The 25,257-nt window shown below is 34.5% G+C and overlaps 1 protein-coding gene across 2 annotated transcripts; it reads right to left on the bottom strand.

Moving 5' to 3' along the window:
* Window positions 1-1,003: 1,003 nt before the first annotated feature.
* Window positions 1,004-24,296, bottom strand: LOC140047121 (uncharacterized). 2 transcript variants are annotated; one of them, XM_072091953.1, is made up of 39 exons: window positions 23,736-24,296; window positions 23,164-23,595; window positions 22,629-22,789; window positions 22,349-22,495; window positions 21,774-21,941; window positions 21,042-21,585; window positions 20,229-20,408; window positions 20,006-20,125; window positions 19,158-19,360; window positions 18,784-18,871; window positions 18,431-18,622; window positions 18,109-18,219; window positions 17,744-18,001; window positions 13,768-13,956; window positions 13,502-13,680; window positions 12,722-12,902; window positions 12,283-12,426; window positions 11,926-12,048; window positions 11,574-11,690; window positions 11,040-11,162; window positions 10,511-10,630; window positions 9,780-9,914; window positions 9,413-9,529; window positions 8,905-9,045; window positions 8,639-8,761; window positions 8,323-8,445; window positions 7,991-8,103; window positions 7,470-7,710; window positions 6,999-7,130; window positions 6,534-6,662; window positions 6,116-6,238; window positions 5,857-5,982; window positions 5,595-5,728; window positions 4,997-5,237; window positions 4,546-4,627; window positions 4,313-4,353; window positions 3,799-4,085; window positions 3,216-3,314; window positions 1,004-2,756 (listed from the first exon to the last, which is right to left on the bottom strand). In XM_072091953.1, exons 1-39 carry the CDS (start codon window positions 24,172-24,174, stop codon window positions 2,610-2,612), a joined length of 6,753 nt encoding a protein of 2,250 aa, XP_071948054.1. In that variant the 5' UTR covers window positions 24,175-24,296; the 3' UTR covers window positions 1,004-2,609. The 2 variants fall into 2 exon arrangements, with proteins under 2 accessions (XP_071948054.1, XP_071948055.1); XM_072091954.1 differs by having other exon boundaries at window positions 1,004-2,753.
* Window positions 24,297-25,257: the final 961 nt, after the last annotated feature.

The raw sequence follows: 25,257 nt of genomic DNA, 5'->3' as shown, positions 1-25,257 counted from the left end.
AAAGGGTCGAAAATGGCCATTTTTCGAAAATTTCCCTTTACTATAGTACGGGGATTTTTTCAAAAAATGGCAAAATGTTGACCTTTTTATTTTCCAATAAAACTAGTTACTATAGCATAATTGATATGCGCAGACCCCAATATTCGACTCTGCGCATATTTATTTGGATATAGTAACCCCTTATGTCAAAAAATAGATAAAATTGGTTACTATAGCATAATAGACATGCGCAGAACCTAATAGTAACTATTTATATCAAAAAATAAAAGGGTCGAAAAATTGCCATTTTTCGAAAATTTCCCTGTACTATAGTACAGAGATTTTTTCAAAAAATAGCAAAATTTCGACCTTTTTATTTTCCGATAAAACTAGTTACTATAGCATAATTGACATGCGCAGACCCCAATATTCGACTCTGCGCATATTTATTTGGATATAGTAACCCCTTATGTCAAAAAATAGATAAAACTGGTTACTATAGCATAATAGACATGAGTAGAACCTAATATTAGACTCTGCGCATGTTTATTATGCTATAGTAACTATTTATATCAAAAAATAAAAGGGTCGAAAATGGCCATTTTTCGAAAATTTCCCTGTACTATAGTACGGGGATTTTTTCAAAAAATGGCAAAATTTTGACCTTTTTATTTTCCAATAAAACTAGTTACTATAGCATAATTGACATGCGCAGAACCCAATATTCGACTCTGCGCATGTTTATTTTGATATAGTAACTATTTATATCAAAAAATAAAAGGGTAAGAAAATGGCCATTTTTCGAAAATTACCCTGTACTAGTTTTTATTTGTTGACATAACTGGGGACTATACGTCTATCAGATGATTATAACGTAATATATGCACATATATAGCAATAATATTGCATATAACAGTATTTTAAAAAGTGCGTATTTTGGCCATATTTAGAAAAATTTTCGGTGCCGGTATTTACAGGGAAATTGGCCAAATTTCGACCCTTTTATTTTTTGACATAAGTATTTACAATGGCTCTATATGATGATGATAACACAATATATGCGCATATATGTCCATATTATCGCATAATTATTGAATTAAAAAAAAGTGGATATTTTAGCTATTTTTCAAAAAAAAACCTGTACAGTATTTTAAAAGTAGAAATTTTGGCAATTTGTCGAAAAAATGCCAAATTTCTCCATTTCTGTGTTAACAAATCGATATTTGTCCGTTTTTCGACAAAATGCCAATATATATCATATTGCGAGATGCACAGTATCACATTAATGTGTTTTGGGTATGTTGCCTCAATAGATATTTAAAAAAAAAGATTTTTTTCAAAACATTCCCAAATTCGACCTTTTTATTTTTCAAAATAACTTGTTCGTATGATGATGATACTGCATTGCAGATATATAGCAGTATTATTTGCATAATATTTTGGCCATTTTTTGAAGAATAAAATTTGCTAATGGGCAGAGATTTGTTTAAATTTTCATACTCTTTATTTAAAATGTATTCCTAAAAGCCTGAATTAAAAATAAAATGTCAAAGTTTAAATTTACAAAGTTGATCGCTTTAAAAAGACATGTTTTTTTCAAATTGTAATATATTCTATAGAATAATAAATTGCTTTGATGTTTAAAAACAAAATACAAGTTTCAAGTTCAACACTGTATAAAAAATACCTATTTGTTTATAAATAAGTTTTAACATTTATATAAAAATACATTATTTTAATATATACATGAAAGTAAAATAAAAAAAGTTTATTGTCGAATATAATACCAATTTGGACGGATCCTAAAATACCATAAAATTTGGACTAAAATGTATTATTATTATCAATTATAAAACTTGTTCAAAATTAAATATGAATTTGTTGTTTCTATGCGGATAGCTGCAAAATATAATTTGCGTTGTTGTTGTTGTCCCTACTATACTGATTACAGTGTGTTCAGCTAAACAACACTAAATGTTTTATATGAAAAATAAAAAAATAACAAAATGTACATTTGATTCCAGGCCACTTACATCAAAAATCGTAAATAAATAAAAACACAACGGTAATTAGAATATAAGCAATTAGAAAAAGCACTGAACCAATTAATATGAATAAATAAAAAATAAACATACAATGAAATTTTTTTCTCACACCTAGCATTTGATATAGTGTAGCCTAGTGCTATTTTTGCAAACACACAAAGATAAGAAACTCTTACAAACTTTTAGTAAAGTAGTAATTTTGGCATAACGATGTGCCAACTAGACATCAATAAGAACAAAGAAACATGCTCTCTGCTCGCATATAGTTCTATTTTGACCAGAAAGGAATGGACAACTATTTGACCAGAAAGGAACGGGCAACTATTTGACCAGAAATGGATGAACAACTATTTGACCAGAAAGGAATGTGAAACTATTTGACCAGAAAGAAACGGGTAACAATCTGACTAGTAACAAATGGGCAACTATTTGACCAGAAAGGAACGGGCAACTTATTGACCAGAAAGGAACGGGCAACTATTTGTCACTGCCTGTAGTACTGTAATTTTTAATACTGTACTTGTAAACATTGTTGTGAACATTAAATAAATGATGAAATGAAAATAAAGCGAAAAACACTAACTATTAGTTAAGATAATTATAATGGTCATCGGAATCCGAGTCGTCGTATCTGTGGTTAGTTCTGAAGCCTCGGTTTGCAAATCCAACAAATGCACTTTGACGGGGGTTGTGTAAGTAGCTAAATGGTACATGCTGATCTTGTAAGGTCTGCTGAGAGAAAGATAAACAAAAGGAAACGACAACAGAATGTTGCTTTAGTAATTCTGGATGAAATTCAAGAACATTCTTTTAAATACTACACATCGGATTTTTGTTGTTATCACCGTAAACATTTACAGTCAATAATTCACATTTTAAATACAATATAATCCAATTATTATTATTAGTAGTAGTATTTTGTAGTTAGTTAGTAGTTTTATAGTAGTTATTTTGTTCTGGTGAAACCAGGCTTAAAGCTATCTTGAGCTTTTTGGTCTTTTCTAGGCTTTTATTTATCCCTTTGAATTAATCTATAATAACTTATCAAGTGTGATGCACTGTGAAATAAAAACGAATGAATGAATTAAGTGGACATGTTCAGTTTTCCTGTACTACAATATAACAATCTATTACAGATATCCTGGTTAGAATGTAATACATTAATAATTACCTCATAATCACTAAACATACCTGTTGTTCAGCACTCTCCATACCAGTTGCTACGTAAGGTCTGATGAAGTCGCTCGTGTTGCTGGACAACGCGTCGTCTTGCAAATCAAATACATGATTCTACATTACATTAAAGAAATACAACGATATACTAGTTTCAGAATACTGATATATTCACAATTTATCATAAATATTACTATATACCGGGCTCTCTGAAAACTGTAAACTTTTCCAAAAACATATTTTCCAGAAAAGTTCATTATTGAGAGAGTTGACTTAATAGTTAATACTTTAACTGTTAATGGTCGTAAAATCAACGGTATTGTGGGACCAATCTATTATTCTTCGTCGATTGATTCTAGGCTTCCTGGCCTCCAATAATAATTCTAGTATCTGTGTTACACACAGACAAAGGGAATCTAACAACAGGATGCTAAGCCCCGGAGATCAAAGGGTTTATCTGTTGCTACGACACGATCAGTCCCACGCCCATGTACATAGTACAGTATTGTTGGTATTTTTCGCAGCCAGACATAAGATCAAAGGGGAAGGCGAGCTCAGTGTCCTGTTGTTAGATTGCCTTGCACAGACGCATGAGACTTACTTGACGATGAGACATAGCGTCGATAGCACGTGCAACATGTGCCATTTGACTGGAGTCACTAGCTCTTGGATACGTAGAAATAGATGAATCAGACATGCTTTGGTTTCTGGCTGGATTCCAGACGGCTGGGTATTGGAAATTTGGCCATGATTTCCTAGCAGGTAGAGTATCACGCCTTTGTCGTTTAATGATGAAGAATAAACAGCAGAAACAAGCTAATAGTACAATTATGAACACAAGCCCCAACACAACCAACAAGATCCAGAGAAGAGAATCACTGCTATTTGCTGAAAAAAGAAACCAAATTCAAATTGTTTAACAAAATAAATTTAAAGATTTCTGTTATGGAAAATATTTTTTTATACGGCCACTGTCATCCAGTTATGTTCTCTCATTCCCCTGTTCAATATGAACACGCACATTGCAATAATCCTGGTCTTAATTTATTAATACATTTTATAGTGACACGGACTTAAACAATTCAATTATTACTATATAAATTACTGTAGTTTACCTTTAAGATCACAGTTGTCACCACTGTAACCATCTACGCAACTGTATTTGAAAAAAAGTTCGAGAAAAGGATAATAGTAAAATCTTCTCTTTTAAGATGCGATTGTTTTAAACATATTACATTTGAATAGTAATGTTAAAAATGCAACAAACAGAAATGAGAATAGGTGAAAGGTCAACCAGGTAAATCGCACTAACAAATAGACAATGTGCAACTAATGGTGAATAACTAACCTGCATGATTGATCAAATAAATTGTTAATTTGACACGTTCCTCCATTTTTACAGTAGTCATCTTCACAGACAATCGGGAACTCTAGAATAAATAGCAAACATTATTCATAGGTTATCCTTTATTATAACATACCTGCTTGTATTCTCGTCAATACATTGGTTAATTGCGCATTCATTGTTCATTATTTTGCACTAATGTACGATGCACAAACGCCGAGTCAAATAGAGCCTTTAAATCTTTCAACTCACGAAATACTATCACCATTCAACTCATAAACATTCATTATTTTGTATATTACATTATTCAGACACATATCTATGATATTCAGTGTAGCTGTTTTGATTTGCATTATAACATTTGTCGGAGCGTGTAACGGAAAATATAGTCTCGAAAGAAAAATAATATTCACCAATAGAAAAAAAATATTAATAATGTTGAACGTTGACAAACCTTGGATAGTAACCTGGGTTGGATCAATACGCACACTTCTCATGTTATCAATGCTATGCAACCGATCCTCAAAATCTGTTTCATTAAGTAGTAACTCTACAAGATTGTTCGCTGTCTCTGTTGAATTGGCATAAAACTGAATCTCATACACCGATATTATACTGCCCTCACTGAATCCTATGATACTGCACGTGTAGAAAGTAGCGGTTGTTTGTAAAGATTCTGCATAAATATCATCGACCTATTATAAAATGTCAATTGTAAACAAACCATGAATAAAATTGTTGAAATCACCTTTTAGAATAATGCACGACTTTCAATAGGTCTACAAAAACATGACGCTCCGTTTGACGCAGCTTTGGTTATGTAAAAAGGTAATTCAGAAACGCATACGCACATACACATGGCTTTTGTACTCGAGCAGCAAACGAATCCTCCATATTACAAAGCTTTACTCCAGAAGAAAACTTTGAGGTGCTGGCGAATGGAGAGCATAGCACCGTTCGACACACTATTTATTCTGGACAGAATGAAGTAGTGCCAGATGGCGCCCCGTAATATAGAGACTTTCGATATTAAATAACGTTTGAAAACTTACAATGATACATATATGCGTTGCGTATGTCTGATATTTGTCACTAGTGTTGTCAAGTAGGTCGTTGTCCCATTCTGCAAGTTCTGCTGATCTATTGACCTCAATGACACGTATCTGACCTCTGAACCGTCTTGATGCTAATCAACAAAATACAAATTTCAATCGTTTGGATTTAATGATTAATTTAATTGTTCCTAAGTCGAAAGCTTCAAAATGTTAGTACATTAGGAACAAGTTAGCAAATGCTAACTAACACTCAACTTACTTAAGCATTCCCCATTAGAACGAATAAAGGTGGGTTCACATTCACAAAGATAGCTTCCAGGTGTGTTTGTACAAACTTCATTTTCATTGCTGCATATTGTAGATGAATACAAGCACTCATTCACATCTAAAACGAATACATTATTACAATAAATAAAAAGGTAATACTTGAATAAACTTATACAATAGCTTTATTCAACAATTTTTTTAAAACAAAGTAAAAATAGTAGTCCTAGAATATCTCATGGCAATGCCATTACCTTGGCAGACTTGTTCGATGCGAGTGTAGCCTGAATCACAATCACATGCATAGTTTCCAGGCAGATTGATGCAAACTTCGTTACCAGTAGTACACAAGGAATTATTGTTACACTCATTTATATCTAAATGAAAAAAGTACATAAAATATTCAATCTATCTCCTACTAAAACCTGATGTACCGTATGGCGCTACTAATTTCAAATCTCCTTTTAAAAAGAAATTCAACCAAAGATTCTCTTGATGATTTGAGCGAGTAATTGGTTACATTGGTTTGTGTGTGTGTACTAGTACACACCCACAAACATAGCCACATGGTCTCGTGCAATTTGGACTGGTTTGTTTTAAGGGTGTTTGGTCCCATCCTTCACTAATGAAGATCTTAGTGAGAAGTTGAATACAAAAATGATGTTTTCTCACCTTCACAAACCTGATTACTATTATAACTGTAGCCAGATTCACATTGGCATGCATATCCTCCCCCTGTGTTAGAACACAGTTCTTTTACACCAGTGCAATCATGGGTTCCTGTTTCACATTCATCAATATCTGTAAGAAAAATCATTTTCTATCAATACATTTGACTGAATACGAAATAATCATACTTTTTTTTTTTTTGTCTTGTGTGGGGTCTTCCCACTTTTATTATAATTCTCAGATTTATATGTATATATATTATATATAAAATAAAGGTACATTGTAGCAATTAATTATTTGTATGAATATTTCTATTTCTGTTGTATATTACTAAGATTGTTACAAGTTAACAAGTAGTTAAAAAGTAGGCATATTTACATATAACAATTATTACAATAATCATACTTATGTTAGTGGCTGGGAAATGGCGTGAAAATGAATTCATAATTCTCAAAATTATATACTTACCAACACAGGAATCATGGACAAGCTGATATCCATCAACGCATGTATTACACGTGTAAGTACTGTTTTCAATGTACACGCAGTTGACAAAGAATCTCTCAGAACAGTTGTCTGTCTCCGTCTCACAGGGATCCACTATTATAAAACAAATTCAGTATTTAGTGGAGAACTTTATTTGTTGAAACCAGGCAATCTACCAACAGGATGCTCGAGCTCTGGAGATCAAAGGGTTTATCTGCGGCTACAACGCAATCAGTTTAACAAACACCGCGCGTCACGGAGAATATGTACATGGTCCAAAAATAGTGGTATTTGTCGCAGCCAGACATTAGATCAATAATTTGTCCCCTTAAAGTACCCTACTACAAAGTAATGTTACGAGTTAATATCTTGGCGAGCTCAGTATCCTGTTCTTAGATTTCCTTGTTTGAAATAAGGTTTATTTTATTATTAGTTGCAAAACTGAAACCTTACCTGGAAGTTGTGAGGCTGTATCTGCTACATCAACTCTGTTATATGGCTCTACAAAGTCTTTATTTCTACCCGTCAAGTTATCCAAGAAAACTTTCAACAGCTTCTCCTCACTAATATCCGAACCTTCACGGAACTTTACAGCAAACGATGTCTCAATTCCTCCTGTCGTGTTGGAAAAACTTGTAGCAACCACCTCCAAAAAACTATTAGACAACTCGGATTTGTTGAAGTGTGCATTCATCTATAAAACAAAACATTTTGTATAGTTAAAAAAACATCCTTCAAAATGAAAGCAAATGGAATCTCATACCAGAGAAGTCACTCTTCACTGCTTATACTAACTGCCACAATCAATGTAAAGGACATTTTATTAAGCTCTGTCTACACTATTGATGTGTCCAAATATGGTAATGATATACAGAAATACGGTAGTAATATTACATCATCATGTCCATATATGGGCACATCACATTTTGTTGTCACATAAAGTTTGATAGTGTAGACATTGTATAAAAGCGTACCTGGTTTTGGATTTCATCAGAGTCTTGTTCAAAGTCAAAGAGATGAAAGAAAGTATCAACTTTCCAACCAAGTAAATCGGTAAACACAACTCTCAACATAACAGTCTCAACCGCTAAAAGAAAAATAAAAAAAAAATTAAAAAAAATGATCGGTTATCAAGGACTAAATACTGTTCTGGGTTGTCATGACTTCATTAGTGTCTCCACACCTCCTTTACAGCTCCTATAATATTTCATTTTCACTATAAATGATACCCCATTGGAAAATAAAATATGTAAATATTTGTATGAAATGTGGTGTTTGTTAGTGTGTTTCACAGTATTTTCTATACCTATACATGTTCCTTGTTCTTGGAATGAATCGTAATCACAGGGACATGTATACGATCCTTGTTGGTTCACACATTGCCGGTTTTCATTCTCTGCACAAGGATCTTGCTCACATTCATTTATATCTAGAAAAATCAACAAAATTGCCGTATTGATCGTTTTAAATATGCTTCAGTATATATATTCATCTTGCACAGAATTCATGTTGTACCCTAAAGATAGCAAACACTGTCTCTACTATCCTGACCCACTCTCTCTCTTTCTTAATAATCCTGATTATGGGCATGTGAGACTAAACAAGTCAGAGCAGAAAGTTACCTTGGCATGTGACTCCATCACCTGTATAACCATGGTTACAAGTACAAACAAAAGAACCAATAGTGTTATTGCAACTGGCAGTAGTGGCACAGTTGTCCAAGTTATACAGACATTCATCATAATCTAGTAGAAAACATACGTGTGTGGTTTTATAAATTAAATGTAGCAATCAATTAAATATAAAGTTGATCTTGTATTACATGTAGGCCTATTTTTTGCATAGGTGTTCTGTAAAAAATGTATTTACAACGTTAGTTAATAAATACCTTGGCATGTTCCAGTCCGTCCGTTTCCATCGTCAATGCTAACATATCCAGTATTACAGGTACAAACAAATGAACCATATGTGTTTACACAAGATGCGTTTTCATCGCAGTTGTTGGAATCACCTTCACACTCGTTTACATCTAAAATAGAAACAGTTTTAAAGGTGAATTCTATCTAGCGAGTATAAACATCTTATTGGGCATCTTATAACCAAGTTGCATTACTGTAAAATCAGGACTATACAATAAACTAAACAATATGTCTACACAAAGACTTGGAAAATGGATTTGAATATGTCGCGAGAGAATTTGACGCAAGGACCAAGGGATTGGTAGCCGAGCATCCAAACCACTCCACTCTACACTCAGGGGAAAATGGCAAAAGGCTTCCTATTTTTTAGTCGTTGCATGTGGTTAATTTATCAGATAGTCTATTGATTTGACAACTCTCTACCAAGACCTGTCTATAACACATCTTGACAATGCTATAGATGTTTATTACTCTTACCTATACATAACTGTTCACTTGATCTAAATCCACTAAGACATGTACAGGTGTAGGAACCACGTGTGTTTGTACATTCTGAATTAGCTTGGCAGCTGTTCACAAGACATTCATCAATATCTTTAAAAAAAACAAAAGTTAGGCATTGTCATCCTAAACCGTATTTGTAAAAAAAAATATGGACATGATGGACATGGTACAAGATGAATACAGGCATTGTCAATTAATGAGAAATTATGTAAATTAGTTCATAATACAATTCAAATATTTCAATTGTGTGCTTTTCATTGGATTATTTGAATATTATTCCAATATGAAAACTAAACTTTTGTTATAAACTTTTGTTGCATTTCATAAAGTATTCTCTTACCAGTACATGTACGAAGATCATTATCTAACGTGAACCCGTCAGTACAGGAACAATTATAACCTCCTATAGTGTTGTGGCAGATACCATTATCCATATCACAGAAATTAAGGCTGATATTACTGCATTCATTGACATCTGTAAAAAAAAACCATTTTAAATAATTCTTAGCTTAGTAAAGTGCTGATTCAGAATTTTGAAATAGGTTCCTGAAAATGATATGAACTTAACCTAATTTTATGGTTATCCGCACTTGGCGGATACCATTGTGATTGTCAGATCATTGACAGATGCTGTAGTCCCAGAAAGCCCATCAGCCTTCATTAGAAAAGTTGACATTCATTTTGATTGGCTTTAACTGTATTTGTGTCTTTTATGTGGAAACTGACTTTGGGGTTGGGTCAACCGGCTCAGCTACAGTGATAAAGTTCACTTAGGTTGACCCTGGTCTCCTCAATTTAAGTTTTTTGTTATGTATATACTGAAATAGACCGAATAAATAATGAAATTAAAAATATTATTCTTCATTCCTTCCGCCATTTTTGTTCTAAAGGTTTCTCTAAAAGTTTTACACTCTGGGAATTTGTTCAAAACCTTGTTTTAAGACATCAGAGCCGCGCAGCGCCAGTTACGTGTGATTGGTCACAAACAAATAAACAAGAAATGACAGCAGAGATGCTACAAATTATTCTGGGAATATGTCAATTCTACAGGAAAGATCTCTCTATATTTACCTATGCATGTAGTGTTATCTTCAATTTCCATTGCAAAACCACTGAAGCAAACACAGTGTGGTTGTTCATCGAAGAAACAGTCAGCATTTGTACAGGAATCTGCCACACAACTTGAAACAGCTGATAAGATAATGAATTTGCAAATTCAATTAAAACATTTATGGATATTTCGTTCATTTAATTTCCCAACATTTATAGTTAAAGGTATTGACAATTTTGTCGTTCTTTCTTTTTCTTTACACAGTATCTCTTGCAATAGTATGAAATCCTTTCTATTTTTAATTTTAAACAGCACGTGTGAGGTCCTCATATAAGCATACACAACAAACAAATATGAAAAAAACAAACAACTATACAAAAATATACATTTCGGTGTCAAATACTTTCTTAGAACAGACTTAAAATAATTCCTGTTTATTACCGTTTATGCATTACGTCATTCATACATATTAATCAAGCATAACGGGTGTAAATAGCGCCATCATAATTAATTAGTACTTTATTATTTTTTTTAAACAAATAAACTTACCATTACAAGTTGTTTGATCAGCTTCAATTTCAAAGCCGTCATAACAGCTACAATTGTATGACCCTATATCGTTTTCACAGGTTTGTTGGCAGTTAGATGTTTGTAGCCCACATTCATCAATATCTAGAAAAGTTTTAAAGAAAATTTGTAAATAAACTAGAAAGTTTTCGTACGGTCCTAAACCGAAAGTTTGCTAATGATTACCATTATACTGCTATAAACTAAAGTTCTTTTTATCCAAAGTAGCCAATTTAATCAATGAGACAACAATGAACATATATGATTATGATTACATAGAGTTTGGTGACGATGAAGGTGATGCTGATAATATTGGTGAAGATAAGATAATGACGTCACTAGACTTGCCCCAAGTCTGTATTTATTTGATTTTATTTCGATTTTTGTCTGAAATTCCAACCTCAAGTACTATATGTATGAAACACCAAATGTGCCAAAATATTTATATTTTTACTAATATTAAGACAAAACTCCGTCTGGAACCCAGACTATGACGTCAACTACTTTACTATGCACCTTTGCAGATGGATTCATCCATCCTAAATCCTTCTTGACACGTGCATACAAATGAACCGATTGTGTTCATACAATCAGTGTACTCACTGCACAGTGACTGAGAACATTCATCAACATCTGAAAAATACAAAAATAAACAGCATGAAGGTAATTAAAATGGCTTCTGTTCATTGTTTTGGATTTGAAAATACAACCTTACAAAGTAAGGAAAGAAATAGAAATTTTTTTCCACAGTTGTCACCATAATTTGCACAAAATCAATGATCAATGCAAAGAAACTTAATGGCTTAATGATCTGCTAAACTGTATTTTACAGTCTATATAAAGTTATTGAATAGGCATCTATAATTACCGATGCATTGTGAGCCATCTCCGCTGTAGCCATTATCACAAGTACAGACAAAGGAACCCATGGTGTTGTTACATTGTGCGTTGACGTCACAGTTATCAATATCCAGATCACATTCATCAACGTCTGCAGTGGAAAAAAAGATATAGTTGTGCATACTACTATAAAATAATTTTGTACCTTAATTATTTTAACTTGAGGATGATGTAAACTTTACTTATTTGCTATGACTTATTTTGTATTTAGAGATAGTTCATTGTAACAGATTCTTCTTATGGTACAGTAAGGTTAATTCGAAAAGGACTTGTGTACCGATACAACATACTGTTGAGTGTTTCTATTGGTGTACATCACACATACCAAGGCAAAATTTGCCATTAGGGTGAAGACTGAAACCAGAACGGCAAGCACACGTGTAACTACCAAGCGTGTTGGTACACAACTCCTCATGATCACAGAACGGTTGATTGTCATTGTCCATCTTAGAGGCACATTCATCATAATCTGAATAAAAACAATGTAATGCTTCAATGATTTTAGATTAATCATCATCTCAAGATTGATTATAAAATTTGAAATTTCTATACAATTTCACAGCTTATTGTTCTTAAAATGTCCTTGCTCCAACTTTTTTTTCCAAAATACATTCTTAAGCCATTCAGTAATCCAAGTCTTTTACTTGCTGGTGAGTAAGTTACTGTTTCTTTTACTTTTGTGCAGAAGTCAGTCACATCAGAAAATAGTAATACATTTTAATGATTCAACTTAGTGTTAATTGTGTCCTGATTAGCGAACTCACCATAGCATTTAAATCCATCTCCAATAAGTCCCGAGGGACAATTCCCGCATGTGTTGCCGACTTCTGGTGTTAAGTTATCTTTACATGTGACCCCAGGGTGACATGGGTCATCACTACAAGCATCAAAGTCCTCAGAACAGTCCGCACCAGACCATGCTGATGTACAGATGCAGTCGACAAGCTGCAAGAAGGCAGAAATAAAATGTACACTACGCCTGGTCTAAAATAATAGTGGATTGGTTTTTCTTTTTACTTATGCAAACATCCACGAATAACCATAAGCGAATTCATTTACTAAGCGAATTCAATCATGTTACTGTTGGTGTGGGTGGGTGTGTGTGTGTGTGTCTGTTGATCTATATGTTTGTGTATGTGTAGTTATATGTTTACATTTATATATATATATAAGTATATAATCTTCTTAAATGGCTTCCTAACATACAAGTTTCAAATGGATTTTTGTTTCCATTGATCGATACTTTCTTGGGTTTTTTTGCCTCTTTCATTTTGTATATAACTGAATCATCTTTTTTTTTATACATTATGATTTACTGTATTATATCTCTAAAAAAAAAAATATTTATATATAAAATATCAGAAATTATAATGTTTTTTACTCAAATATGAATGAAAGAAATAAATGTTTATTTGAATTTGAATTTGAATAACAGGACAGTCAAAAGATGCCCTACATGAGAAAAAGTCTGAAAAAAAGTCAGGATTTGAAACTTTTGTTTCACTATTGTATTTAGTTATTATGTAAGCCTATTTTAAACTCACACCAAACATATTGTTAACAATATCGTATCCATCTAACAGTGCATCATACTTGCATTCCCCATTCACACATGCACAAAGACGAACTTCTAGGAAAACACTAGAAGATAACACACCATCAGATACAACTATCTCCAACATAATAACTTCTGTATTCATTGGTGTCCAAGTAAAGATTCCATCTGAAACACAAACAGTTAATTATTGTCATTACACATTTATATTACTAAATATCTAAGTATTTTCTTAACAATGTAATCTAATAATACCTGAATCAATGGAAGCACCAGCTACTGAACTTCTTAAAGAGTACAACAAAGAAGACTGTGCACTAGCAGGATTTGCGACAATAGCAAGAACAACTTGTTCTCCGACTTTTGCAAATATCTGCATCGTTCCATTCAGTACTGGTGTTTTACTCATGTCTATTATGCTAGTTATATTTGGTGGGAACAGGCCTAAAAGAAAGTATGCGAGTTGGTAAGTAGATTGATTAATTTACTTAGTAAATAATGATATCCGTCACTTAAGCTCTGTCTACACTATCAAACTAGTTTGAAAAAAAAATGTTATGTGCTCAAATATGGTAGTGATATGACGTTATCGTGTCCATATTTTTTGCACATCACACTTTTTGTCACATAAAGTTTGATAATGTAGCTTTAGAAGAATTTTATAGACTAGATGGTACGCTCGCTTCGCTCGCGTACCATCTAGGTCGTGCCCACAGATGGTTCTCGGATACATAATAATTTCAGCGTTAAAAAAATGGCGATTTCAAATGTACGTACCGCAGGACAATAATACATGTCGTTTACAGGAACGAATAAATAGGCTAGACACTGATTTATGTACTGAACTAAAATTAGCACCCTGGGAATTACTTCCGAAAGAGAAACTTGTCACAAAATGAGACCAATTGTTTAAGTCAAATTTAAACAAACTTAATTTGTGTTTTGTATGTAACATTAGGGTTGAGGGATTGGAAAGAGGATGGGTGCAAAGAGGAACAATTTTTAAATATATTCTTTATCCATGTAGTAACGAAATATTAATTGTTTTCATGTTTTACAAATAATATACCACTAAACACAGTAAAACATTGCGATGTAATACTTTGTTGAAACTATCACCGTCCTAGTCGATTGAAATAGTACAGTACATGTAACGATACATCACTACGACGTGTATATGTTTATATAATGTAAAACAATTTGTGAAAACCACGTACCTCTATTCGTGGCAAATCATAAATTCGATTTAATCGTCAATAAATATTAAATTATCTAACTCAACTTAATTAGTAGGCCTAATGGTTTAATTTTCAATTGTTTCTTAGAGCCAATTCATATTTAAGTTGGTTCCTACCCTACCCACCAAAGTTGTTCTGCGTTTAGGGCATGTGATGCACCGTAGGCCTATCCTCTACTGGCTTTACAACGCTACTCATGCCAGTGAGGGAAGGGTGATGATGTGGGTGGTTTAACTGCAATAATAAAGATTTATACATAATATACGGCGAGTGAAAACGCTAGCTCTTTATCCGTTTAAAAAAAAAATTATATCCAACCTCTGCAGAACAGATTGAAAAAATAAATGGATCGAATTTCTGTTATGAGTATACAGTACTTGCCTTTACGACGCCTGAGGGAATAGACACTTGTGGAACAGAGATTGGAATGTTCCATTCATCGCAAATCAATACATTTGTATAAACGTATATTAGGCCCTAAATCTATCAAAATAGTATTTTTTTAAAGAAAATCGGCCTGTCTTCAACATTATGATGCTGTACTCGAGCTGTTCAAACGGTTTTCAGACAGTAAAAACAATTATCGTAGGAGGAGATAGGAAAATGCGAAGCATCCTCGTATTATCGTCTGCGGGTATTTTTCAAGACGGACATCCATTAGACAGTGTATACAACGATCGAAAAACACCCCTATTTGGGGCAAATCGTTGAACCTAAATTCGTTTTAATCGTCAATAACTAATTATCGAACTCAATTTAATTAGTAAACAGGGTTACATCAGGCGGTTAAAATCAGTACCGAAAGTACGAACCCACTTTATATACAGGCCCGTATGCAGCATTTATAATGGGGGGGTGCGAGCAACAATGGCTGGGGGCCAGGGGAAGGCCCTGAAAAAATTTGCGTTATTTGACGTTCTAAAGACTGATGTAAGACTCTCTTTTGTGGCTTGGGCTAGTTGAACGATGGACACCAGAACTTAACGCTTTCATGATGAGGCCAACTCAGCAGGGGTGGCGCCAGGATCTTCCCGACGCGGGGGCTACATTCCCCGACGAGGGGGCTATGCGAGCGAAGCGAGCATCACTAGGCTGAGGGCCAGGGGCCGCCAAGAGCCCCCGGAAGCAACGCGTTCTAGCGTCATTTGAGGTCTTTTTAATCAGATTTAGGGTAGCCATTTTTTCCATTTTTTATAATGCATAAATAAAATACTGCGTGCAAAAAAACGATGCGCGATGACTGTTTCAATCCATATTTTTCAATTTAAAAAATAAAAGTTCAAAGAAAATTTAGAAAAATAGAGTTGGAGGTCCCGGAAATTGGACTTATTATACTTCAAAACATGAAAAAAAATATATAAGTCCCTATCATGGGTTGTGACTGAGCTAAGAAATGTTTGAAAAATAGAGATGTTAGGTCCCGGAAAATGTACTTCTTGTTCTTCGAAATATGACCAGCTTTATTGTTGGGGCTGAGCTAAGAAAATGTTTAAAACTAGAGCTGCAGGTCTTCAAAAAATTGCATTTTATACTTTGGAAACATCAGGCCTAGAGGCTTAAAAAACGCAAGCGTAGACCTTTTTCAGTCGGGGAAAAAAGTTTATTCCTCCCAGGTGTATGCATGCGTACCATCTGGACTTCCGAGTGGTGAGAAATTCATGACATACAGGATATTGAAAATGTAATAACTATAGCTATAATGTTGGCTAAGCGAAAATGGCATGTTTTTTTGTTTAGTAATGGATGAAAAATTTATTTTAGGTGCCCCACGGTACAGAAGGTTACTTGTAAATTAAAAAATTGGTGAACAAACGAACAATTAACATAATTCGTTTTTGCTGTAGTGTAGCGTACGTCGACGCAGTACACGACGTAACCGTCGGTAAACTTCGCCTGGAAAATAACACATTACACATTTTGGTCCCTGGATGAAACTTGATATCACGCGTCTCGACCCAACGTTGAACGATTCGTACAAAGGGATACCGCCAGACAAGTGCGTACCTAGCTATTGTTTAGTAGTAAGTTAGATCGCTGGCAATAATGAATGCATATAAAGTGCATAATATCACTCTGACGTACTCTCACGGTCAATGAAACGTCGCGGTTTTCTAGGCACTGAAGCTAGCTACGAAGTGAACGCGAACGCTTTTTACTGTATATTATTATATTCCCCGACAAAAAGTACACGTGTTCCCTTCGGTAACCGTCGGTAAACTTCGCCTGGAAAATAACTACATTACACATTTTGGTCCCTGGATGAAACTTGATATCACGCGTCTCGACCCAACGTTGAACGATTCGTACAAAGAGATACCGCCAGACAAGTGCGTACCTAGCTAATGTTTATTAGTAAGTTAGATCGCTGGCAATAATGAATGCATAAAAGTGCATATTAGCCCTCTGACGTACTCTCACGGTCAATGGAACGTCGTGGTTTTCTAGGCGCTGAAGCTATATGAAGTGAACGCGAACGTTTTTTACTGTATATTATATTCCCCGACAAAAAGTACCCGTGTTCCCCGACGTTAAGTTGTCTGTATTTCTCCAGCAAACACTTTACCGCGTACCGCGTACATGAAGCGCTAAGCTATTGCTTGTCGTCACATGATCGACTGCGCATGTTTTACATCGAGTTTGTAGTCAGTTCAGATTCCGTAATTTAATTACCGGTATTTTTTCATTTTATATTAGCATATTTTTGTTTGTATACCATTGATAATGTAAATTTTGTATATATATAATGATATTGTCTTTAGTTAAACAAGACAAGAAAAAATACCAACCGAGGAAATAGTGGACCTTTTGGGACTTGGGGGGGGGGGGGGGGGTGCGTCTGCACCCAACGCACCCCCCCCCCCTGGATACGGGCCTGATATACCATCGAGTAAACATTCTAGAAATAACGCGCGATTTACCGAATTTTGCCCTTACGTAAATTTATATATAGATAAGGTGTTTGCATCTAGTAAAATGATATCAACTCAGTTTACCTAAATTATATTCATCGTCACGGAATATATCATTAACTTGTTTTGTGTTCACACCGACAGCTAAGTTTTCAGTCACTAACGCATCATAAAGACACTCTTTACTGTTGCCACATGCTTCTTGAACATCAAGTAAAAAGTCCTTCTGAACCTCGTTGAGAAGCTCATCAGTAAAGGCTGGTACAAAAGATAGGTTGTTGATGCTTTCGTAATTGTAATCAGCAGTGTAGACAAAGAGAGACTCATCGGCAGATATCCTCCCTGAATAAAAAACACAACAAATAATAATACAATATTTGATTTACATATTTGTAGGGCTAAGTTGTTAAGAAAAGTTAGAAGGAATATTCCATTTATATGCTACTTACAACTGTTACCAACATCAAAAAGTTCACGTTCTGTAAGATTCCTCTTAGTTGGATCAATACAAGTTTCATTTTGGAAACAAACATCGTCACTGGTATCATCATTCCATATTCCTGATATAAAATTAAATAATCTGAATTCACAAATAAATAACATTTTTGTCCAAGAACGGATTGTTTGTATGCTTTGCCAGTTAGGAAACAGAAGCCTAAAGCATTCAGTCAAACATCAACACTTGTTTAATTACGTTTGGCTTCCATTCGGAAAGGTCAGACATTATGAACAAATCTTATTGTTTTCTTTGTTTTATTCAAAGTAATTTACCAAACAGTCCTTTAGTGCGGCCAATGTAAATTTGAGGATATTGAAGTACAACATCCAGAATCTGCTCAGAGACTGCAACTCCAAAGTTGATTCCAGAATCCCAAGAAACAAAGACCCGATCACTACCACTGGTAAAGTTGTCCATACTTAGGAATATTGAAAGTGTTGGGTCATTTGTACTGCTGTATTGACCTACAATTAGAAATCAAGATACATATAAAAATTGTTTACATGGCAAATGATCTGTTTCCCAAAACTAGACTTTCTCCAAACTCTCCAATGGTCCCAGAATTGTTTTATGTTAGGAGGAGATAGAACATTCTTGTTGAAATCAAAACAAACAATCAACTCACCTTCCTTTAAGTCATCTACTCTAATTTCTTCTGTACCATTTATCAAGATATCAAATCCTGTTCCATTCTTCCACATTGTAAACTGAACCTTTTAAATGCCAAACAAAAAGATATTCTTTTGAATAGGATTGCTTATAAGATTATTGTCAAAATAAAACAGTACTTAGTTTGGTCAAATAGTAGTCATTCGTTTATAGATGTACAATTTTTTAGTGTCCTCTTCATTTAGAAAACCGATTCCAAACTATTAACCAAATCCTAGGTGACTACTACTGTAGATTACAATATGTTTAATATCAGTTATTATCTTTCTGGCAAAACCACTGCTTAATTTACAAATTAATGTTTTGGTCAAACATAGTAACATCACCTACCACTGTTTCTGTGTCTGTAGAATGCTTAGCAGCAAAGGCTGAGAATATTGTTGCCTTGAGAGGACCGTTCAGTGGGTCAGACATTCGGCCTAACAAACTGAATTGACCATTGTCTAAGGCCGAACACACATATTCTCCTTTACCATTAAATGTGTAGGTATATCCATCCATAGTTGATAGATGAGGATCACCCCAAAAGAAACCTTAATACATTGGAGATAAATGTGTACATTCTTTATAAATTAAGCTTCACACTGCATTGTAAGAATACAGTCATGATTTGAACAAAGGACTTTGTAATGAGAAGGAAAGCATATCACTAGTTAGCTCAAAGCTGCAGTTCCGTGATTTCTTGTTCACCAGTGCCAGAATGAGGTAGTACATATGTTATTATTTTATTATTATTATTATTATTATTATTTATTCAGGCAAAAAATGCATTTCACAAAATATAATACAAATCAACAAATTAAACAAACACAGCTGCTGCTAGGAAAGCACAAAAGCAGCCTAAGCCACTGTCACAAATTAGGTGTGTACCTCCAACCAGTGACTAATTATTACAAATAATATATATAATATAGATGATGATAAATTTAATATCCTTAAAAGAATAACTTAATTATTTTATTAAAGTATTAAAACAAAATTATTTGTATTACAAAGGATGGTATTTAGTGATGTCACGGACGCAGCTTCCATACAAATACTTTTACTAATAATATTACTACGTCAGATACTTAAAACACCTTAATGCCATTTATTATATTCAACTAAAGTTTAGCAGCTTAAGGAGGTTTATGAGAATAATTTAATTTCTAAAGATACATAATACTGCCTATACTCACTAGTTTGTGGTGGCCTATAGGTGTCACATGATGCAGGAGGCCGCTTTTCATAGTATAAATCACAACGGTTACGGTCATTGGATGCGGTGCAGCATTCATATCGTGCGAAAAGATCACCGACTGATTGGATAGATTAAATACATTTCAATGGTTAACCATAATCCACCTCCCTAATTGCTTGTCTATAAAAAAACTGAAAATGGTAAGTAAACATCCTACTTACTTATATTGTCATAATAGTTGTTAAGTATTCCCCATAACCCAAATTGGAAGAGTGAGCGTTGAGCAAAACTGCTTGCTAAGACATCATAATACCCTTTGATAAGTTGGTTGTCTAAGTAACAACAGTTTACTCCAGCGTTGTCAAAATTTGAAGCCGACTGGAAACAAGTCATTACCGTTTCTGAAAATATATTTGATGATCAATTATTTTAAAGAATTGATAACGTCTTTTTAAAAGATAGAAAGTCACCAAAAAATGACACCTTTTAGACAAAATAAAAAATGTGATGTGACTGATGAATGAATAAACAAGCTAGTCTTGTCTGCAACCATGTTATAACCAAAGGTGAGGTACTACATTTAAACTAGCTAGTCTGGTCTGCAACCATGTTATAACCAAAGGTGAGGTACTACATTTAAACAAGCTAGTCTGGTCTGCAACCATGTTATAACCAAAGGTGAGGTACTACATTTAAACAAGCTAGTCTGGTCTGCAACCATGTTATAACCAAAGGTGAGGTACTGCATTTAAACAAGCTAGTCTGGTCTGCAACCATGTTATAACCAAAGGTGAGGTACTACATTTAAACAAGCTAGTCTGGTCTGCAACCATGTTATAACCAAAGGTGAGGTACTGCATTTAAACTAGCTAGTCTGGTCTGCAACCATGTTATAACCAAAGGTGAGGTACTACATTTACATAAATTATTGATAGGAAATATTTAGGAGAGAGATTCAATTCAGGTCATAGATTCAGGTAAATATCATTTTCTTTGAAAATATGTGGACACGAAAGCATGATTTTAACACTAACCTGACGATTGAAGAACAGTATCAAGGTAGCTTGGATCATAGTTTTTCGATAACAGAAAAAAATCAACATCTGAGCTTCGTCCCTGGCCATAACTAAGCAACGAAATGACGGGAGCCCATGTAAAACGGCCGTCCACTATAGCCTGTTTGTAGGTACAAGGACAAGTATTATGTTCTTCGCGATTCCAGGTGGTCGCAGGTGGCTCACTGTTATACCAGTCAATACATCTCTGCAGTGGGTTAACTGTGGTGACGGTGTTCAATTCAAGTCTGTATATCCATCGCCCATACTCGTTGGTATTACCAATAAACTGATCGGGTCGGTACAGTTCGTCAACACTGAGTGATGCTGGTTTGGTTAATGAGGTTGAGTCGGTACCATTTGGATGAACCAACACAGCGTACCCATTGGCTGCGTTGAAGCCAATAAGAGCATCTGCTGGACTCTCTGTGTTCCCATTCCAAATCATCGCACGGTTTTCAAAGTTAAAAAGAATAAAACTATATATACCGTCTGTAGCGAGAGTTCCTTGAAATGTGTTGGTCTGAAATATTAAGACATTTGAGAAACAACAGTAAACAGTTTCTGATTTTACCAATCTTGATTTGGTTCGTACAGAAAATTGAAAATATGTTTTATGTTGAAAGCAGTTCTGATTAAACATTATGTTTTAAGGTGTCAATTTTTCTACACTAGCTCTTATTTTGTCTTTGAATAATTTCAAATACCAACCTGTTGTACACTGACGTCATAAGGCCTCTGATGTAGATTTGTCCACGTGGCTTGTAATACCCAAGTTGGTCGAAATTCAACTTCTGTAATACTTTGAGGTGAGTTGTTTATATAGTTAGCTATGGTGTCAATCATATCAGAATCATCTGGATTAGTTCTTACAAATTCCTGGAAGAGTAATAATAGACAATACATTTGAAAATGGAAACAGTCTTCATTTGGTTTTCATTCCATTGAGAAATAGCGCCACTCTTGTGCTTTCAATAACAGCATGATTTTATAAATTAGGATATAACTCATACCCCTAAGTTTTGTCTACACTATCAAAACTTTACGAAAGATGCACTGAGGTGTTTCAATGCACACAAGTCTGAAGTGTACAACGGACCTCAAGTTTGAAGTTATTATTCGAGTTGAGTTGTTATCTACCACTAGAACTATGGTAAAGGAGAACTTTGGTCTTATTGGTATTGGTCCTATATACTGATATGTTGGCTTTAGTTTGCATCTCAAGGGCAAACTTTCTCGAAACATTAATATATTGTGGGAATTATGATATTAACATGTTTAATTACCTGAAAAAACACGTCTCCATCATCACCCAAGTCACCATCGGCCCAAAATGGAGCTGCAAACTTGAGATTGTTGTCCAGCCTAGGATGAGCACTGGTATAGGTTATATCTCCAACTTTCTTGAAAAAGAACACGCCGTTCTCTGTGAACTAAAACAAAATAAAACAGTTCCTAAAGGTCTAATCCAAATATTTAAATCCATCCAAATCAACACCCATCTCACTTTAGTTTATTTACTGTATTATGTCCTGTCTATGGAAAACCTGCTTGATGATAACTTACATATATCTGTGGATAGAATTCTGATCCTAAAGGAAACCCATTGGGTGGTTGGAATGTATGAGAAACATAGTCAAGATGTTCAGAGTCAGTGTTCATGAATGAATGATCTTTACGTAGACTTGAGTCTCCTACTTCTTCTCCATATGGTAAAAGATAAGTTTCTGATAATAAAAAATCATAATAATAAAAAACAAAATGTGATTTCATGTCATTATTTCATAAATGTAATCATATTTAATCGTGTCAATCATTATCATCATGCAATAACTCTTCCTAATTCTGATAATAGCAAAATTATTATGAAATACCCGATAATTATTAATACCACATTAATTTACAATTAAACGAATGTGCTTATTAGGCAATATGCTTAAAAACAATCTTCGACGAATTGCAATCTCCATTATTTTGTAGATAGCATAATATTTCATTTGCAATATTTAAGGTAAAATCCTTCTTCGTTGTGACACCGCCTTGCCTTGTATTGTAATGTAATATATGTATTCATAGGGAAATAATAAGAGCTATTACCTACTTAGACAATCGACTGCTGTACAAGAGACGGCAGCACCACTTGGTTCACTATCCAATGTAAACTCCATTGATGAACTATTGGCTTTTTCCAAAGCTACACAGACATATGGCACCGAGGAGCAGACAATATCTGAAAGGTCAAGTGTCACGTCCACATTTTCTAATACAAATGTATCCACAGTTGACATCAAGCCAACATCTGTCCAATCAGCATCTGTAGTTCCTGGTAACCTGGTTGTGAATAATGTCTCACCATTTTCATTCTCTGCATCGTTGATGAACACAGTCAAAGCCCACAGATCAAAACCATTTAAAGTAAGACCGGTACTGTTAGTGGTGACAACAACTGACAAAGTTAATTCTACTGTGCTGTCTTTTTCTTTAATCGGATTACCGTCAGTTATTGATAGCGTCGTCTCAGTTATAGTAATAACTAAAAGAAAAACATCAACATATATTAAACAGTTTGAAATGTGGTAGAACAATGATTGTACTTATTTTAAGTATAACATTTTCTATATAACTTACATGTATATTTATTTTATGGAGATTTGATATGTATTATGTACTCACTTAAATCAGACATTGAAGCTACAGTTGATAATTCTAATAGTACATCTTCTGTTGTTGATTCTGCTGTTGTTATGGGCGCGGTTGTAGACTGTTCAGTAGTTACAGTTTCTGTTGTTGATTCGGCTGTTGTTATGGGCGCAGTTGTAGACTGTTTAGTAGTTACAGTTACTGTTGTTGATTCGGCTGTTGTTATGGGCGCAGTTGTAGACTGTTTAGTAGTTACAGTTTCTGTTGTTGATTCTACTGTTGTTATGTACGTTGTTGTTGATACTTCGGTAGTTACAGCCTCTTTTGTTAATGTTGATGTTGTTATGGGCGCTGTTGTAGACTGTTCAGTAGTTACAGCCTCTGTTGTTGTTATGGGTACAGTTGTTGATCCTTCAGTAGTTACAGTTTCTGTTGTTGGTTCTGCTGTTTTTATAGGCGCGGTTGTAGACATTTCAGTAGTTACAGCCCCTGTTGTTGACTCTGCTGTTGTTATGGGTACAGTTGTAGACTGTTCAGTAGTTACAGCATCTGTTGTTGATTCGGCTGTTTTTATGGGCGCAATTGTAGATTGTTCAGTAGTTACAGTTTCTGTTGTTGATTCTGTTGTTATGGGTTCAGTTGCTGATACTTCAGTAGTTACAGCCTCTGTTGTTAATTCTGCTGTTGTTATAGGCGCGGTTGTAGAACGTTGAGTAGTTACAGCCTCTTTTGTTGATTTTGCTGTTGTTATGGGCGTGGTTGTAGACTGTTCAGTAGTTACAGTTTTTGTTGTTAATTTTGCTATTGTTGTGAGATCAGTTGTAGATTGTTCAGTAGTTGCAGTTTGTGTTGTTGATTCTGCTGTTGTTATGGGTACAGTTGTTGCTACTTCGTTAGGTACAACCTCGGTTGTGGATTCTGCTGTTGTTATGGGCGTGGTTATAGACTGTTTAGTAGTTACAGTTTCTGTTGTTGATTCGGCAGTTGTTATGGGTACAGTTGTTGATACTTCGGTAGTTACAGCCTCTGTTGTTGATTCTGCTGTTGTTATGGGCGCGGTTGTAGAATGCTGAGTAGTTACAGCCTCTGTTGTTGATTCTGCTGTTGTTATGGGCGTGGTTGTAGACTGTTCAGTAGTTACAGCCTCTGTTGTTGATTCTGCTGTTGCTATGGGCGTGGTTGTAGACTGTTCAGTAGTTACAGCTTCTGTTGTTAATTCTGCTGTTATAGGCGCGGTTGTAGAATGTTCAGTAGTTAAAGTTTCTGTTGTTGATTCGGCTGTTGTTATGGGTACAGTTGTAGACTGTTCAGTAGTTACAGTTTCTGTTGTTGATTCGGCTGTTGTTATGGGTACAGTTGTTGCTACTTTGGTAGTTACAGTTTCTGTTGTTGTTTCTGCTGTTGTTATGGGCGCAGTTGTAGACTGTTCAGTACTTACAGTTTCTGTTGTTGATTCGGCTATTGTTATGGGCGTGGTTGTATACTGTTCAGTAGTTACAGTTTCTATTGTTGATTCGGCTGTTGTTATGGTTACAGTTGTAGAATTTTCAGTAGT

This window comes from Antedon mediterranea, chromosome 4 (genome assembly GCF_964355755.1).
Source record: "Antedon mediterranea chromosome 4, ecAntMedi1.1, whole genome shotgun sequence".
NCBI classification, from domain to species: domain Eukaryota; kingdom Metazoa; phylum Echinodermata; class Crinoidea; order Comatulida; family Antedonidae; genus Antedon; species Antedon mediterranea.
Note: the sequence above shows the minus strand (reverse complement) of the source record. Positions and strands in the feature narration are given on the sequence as shown.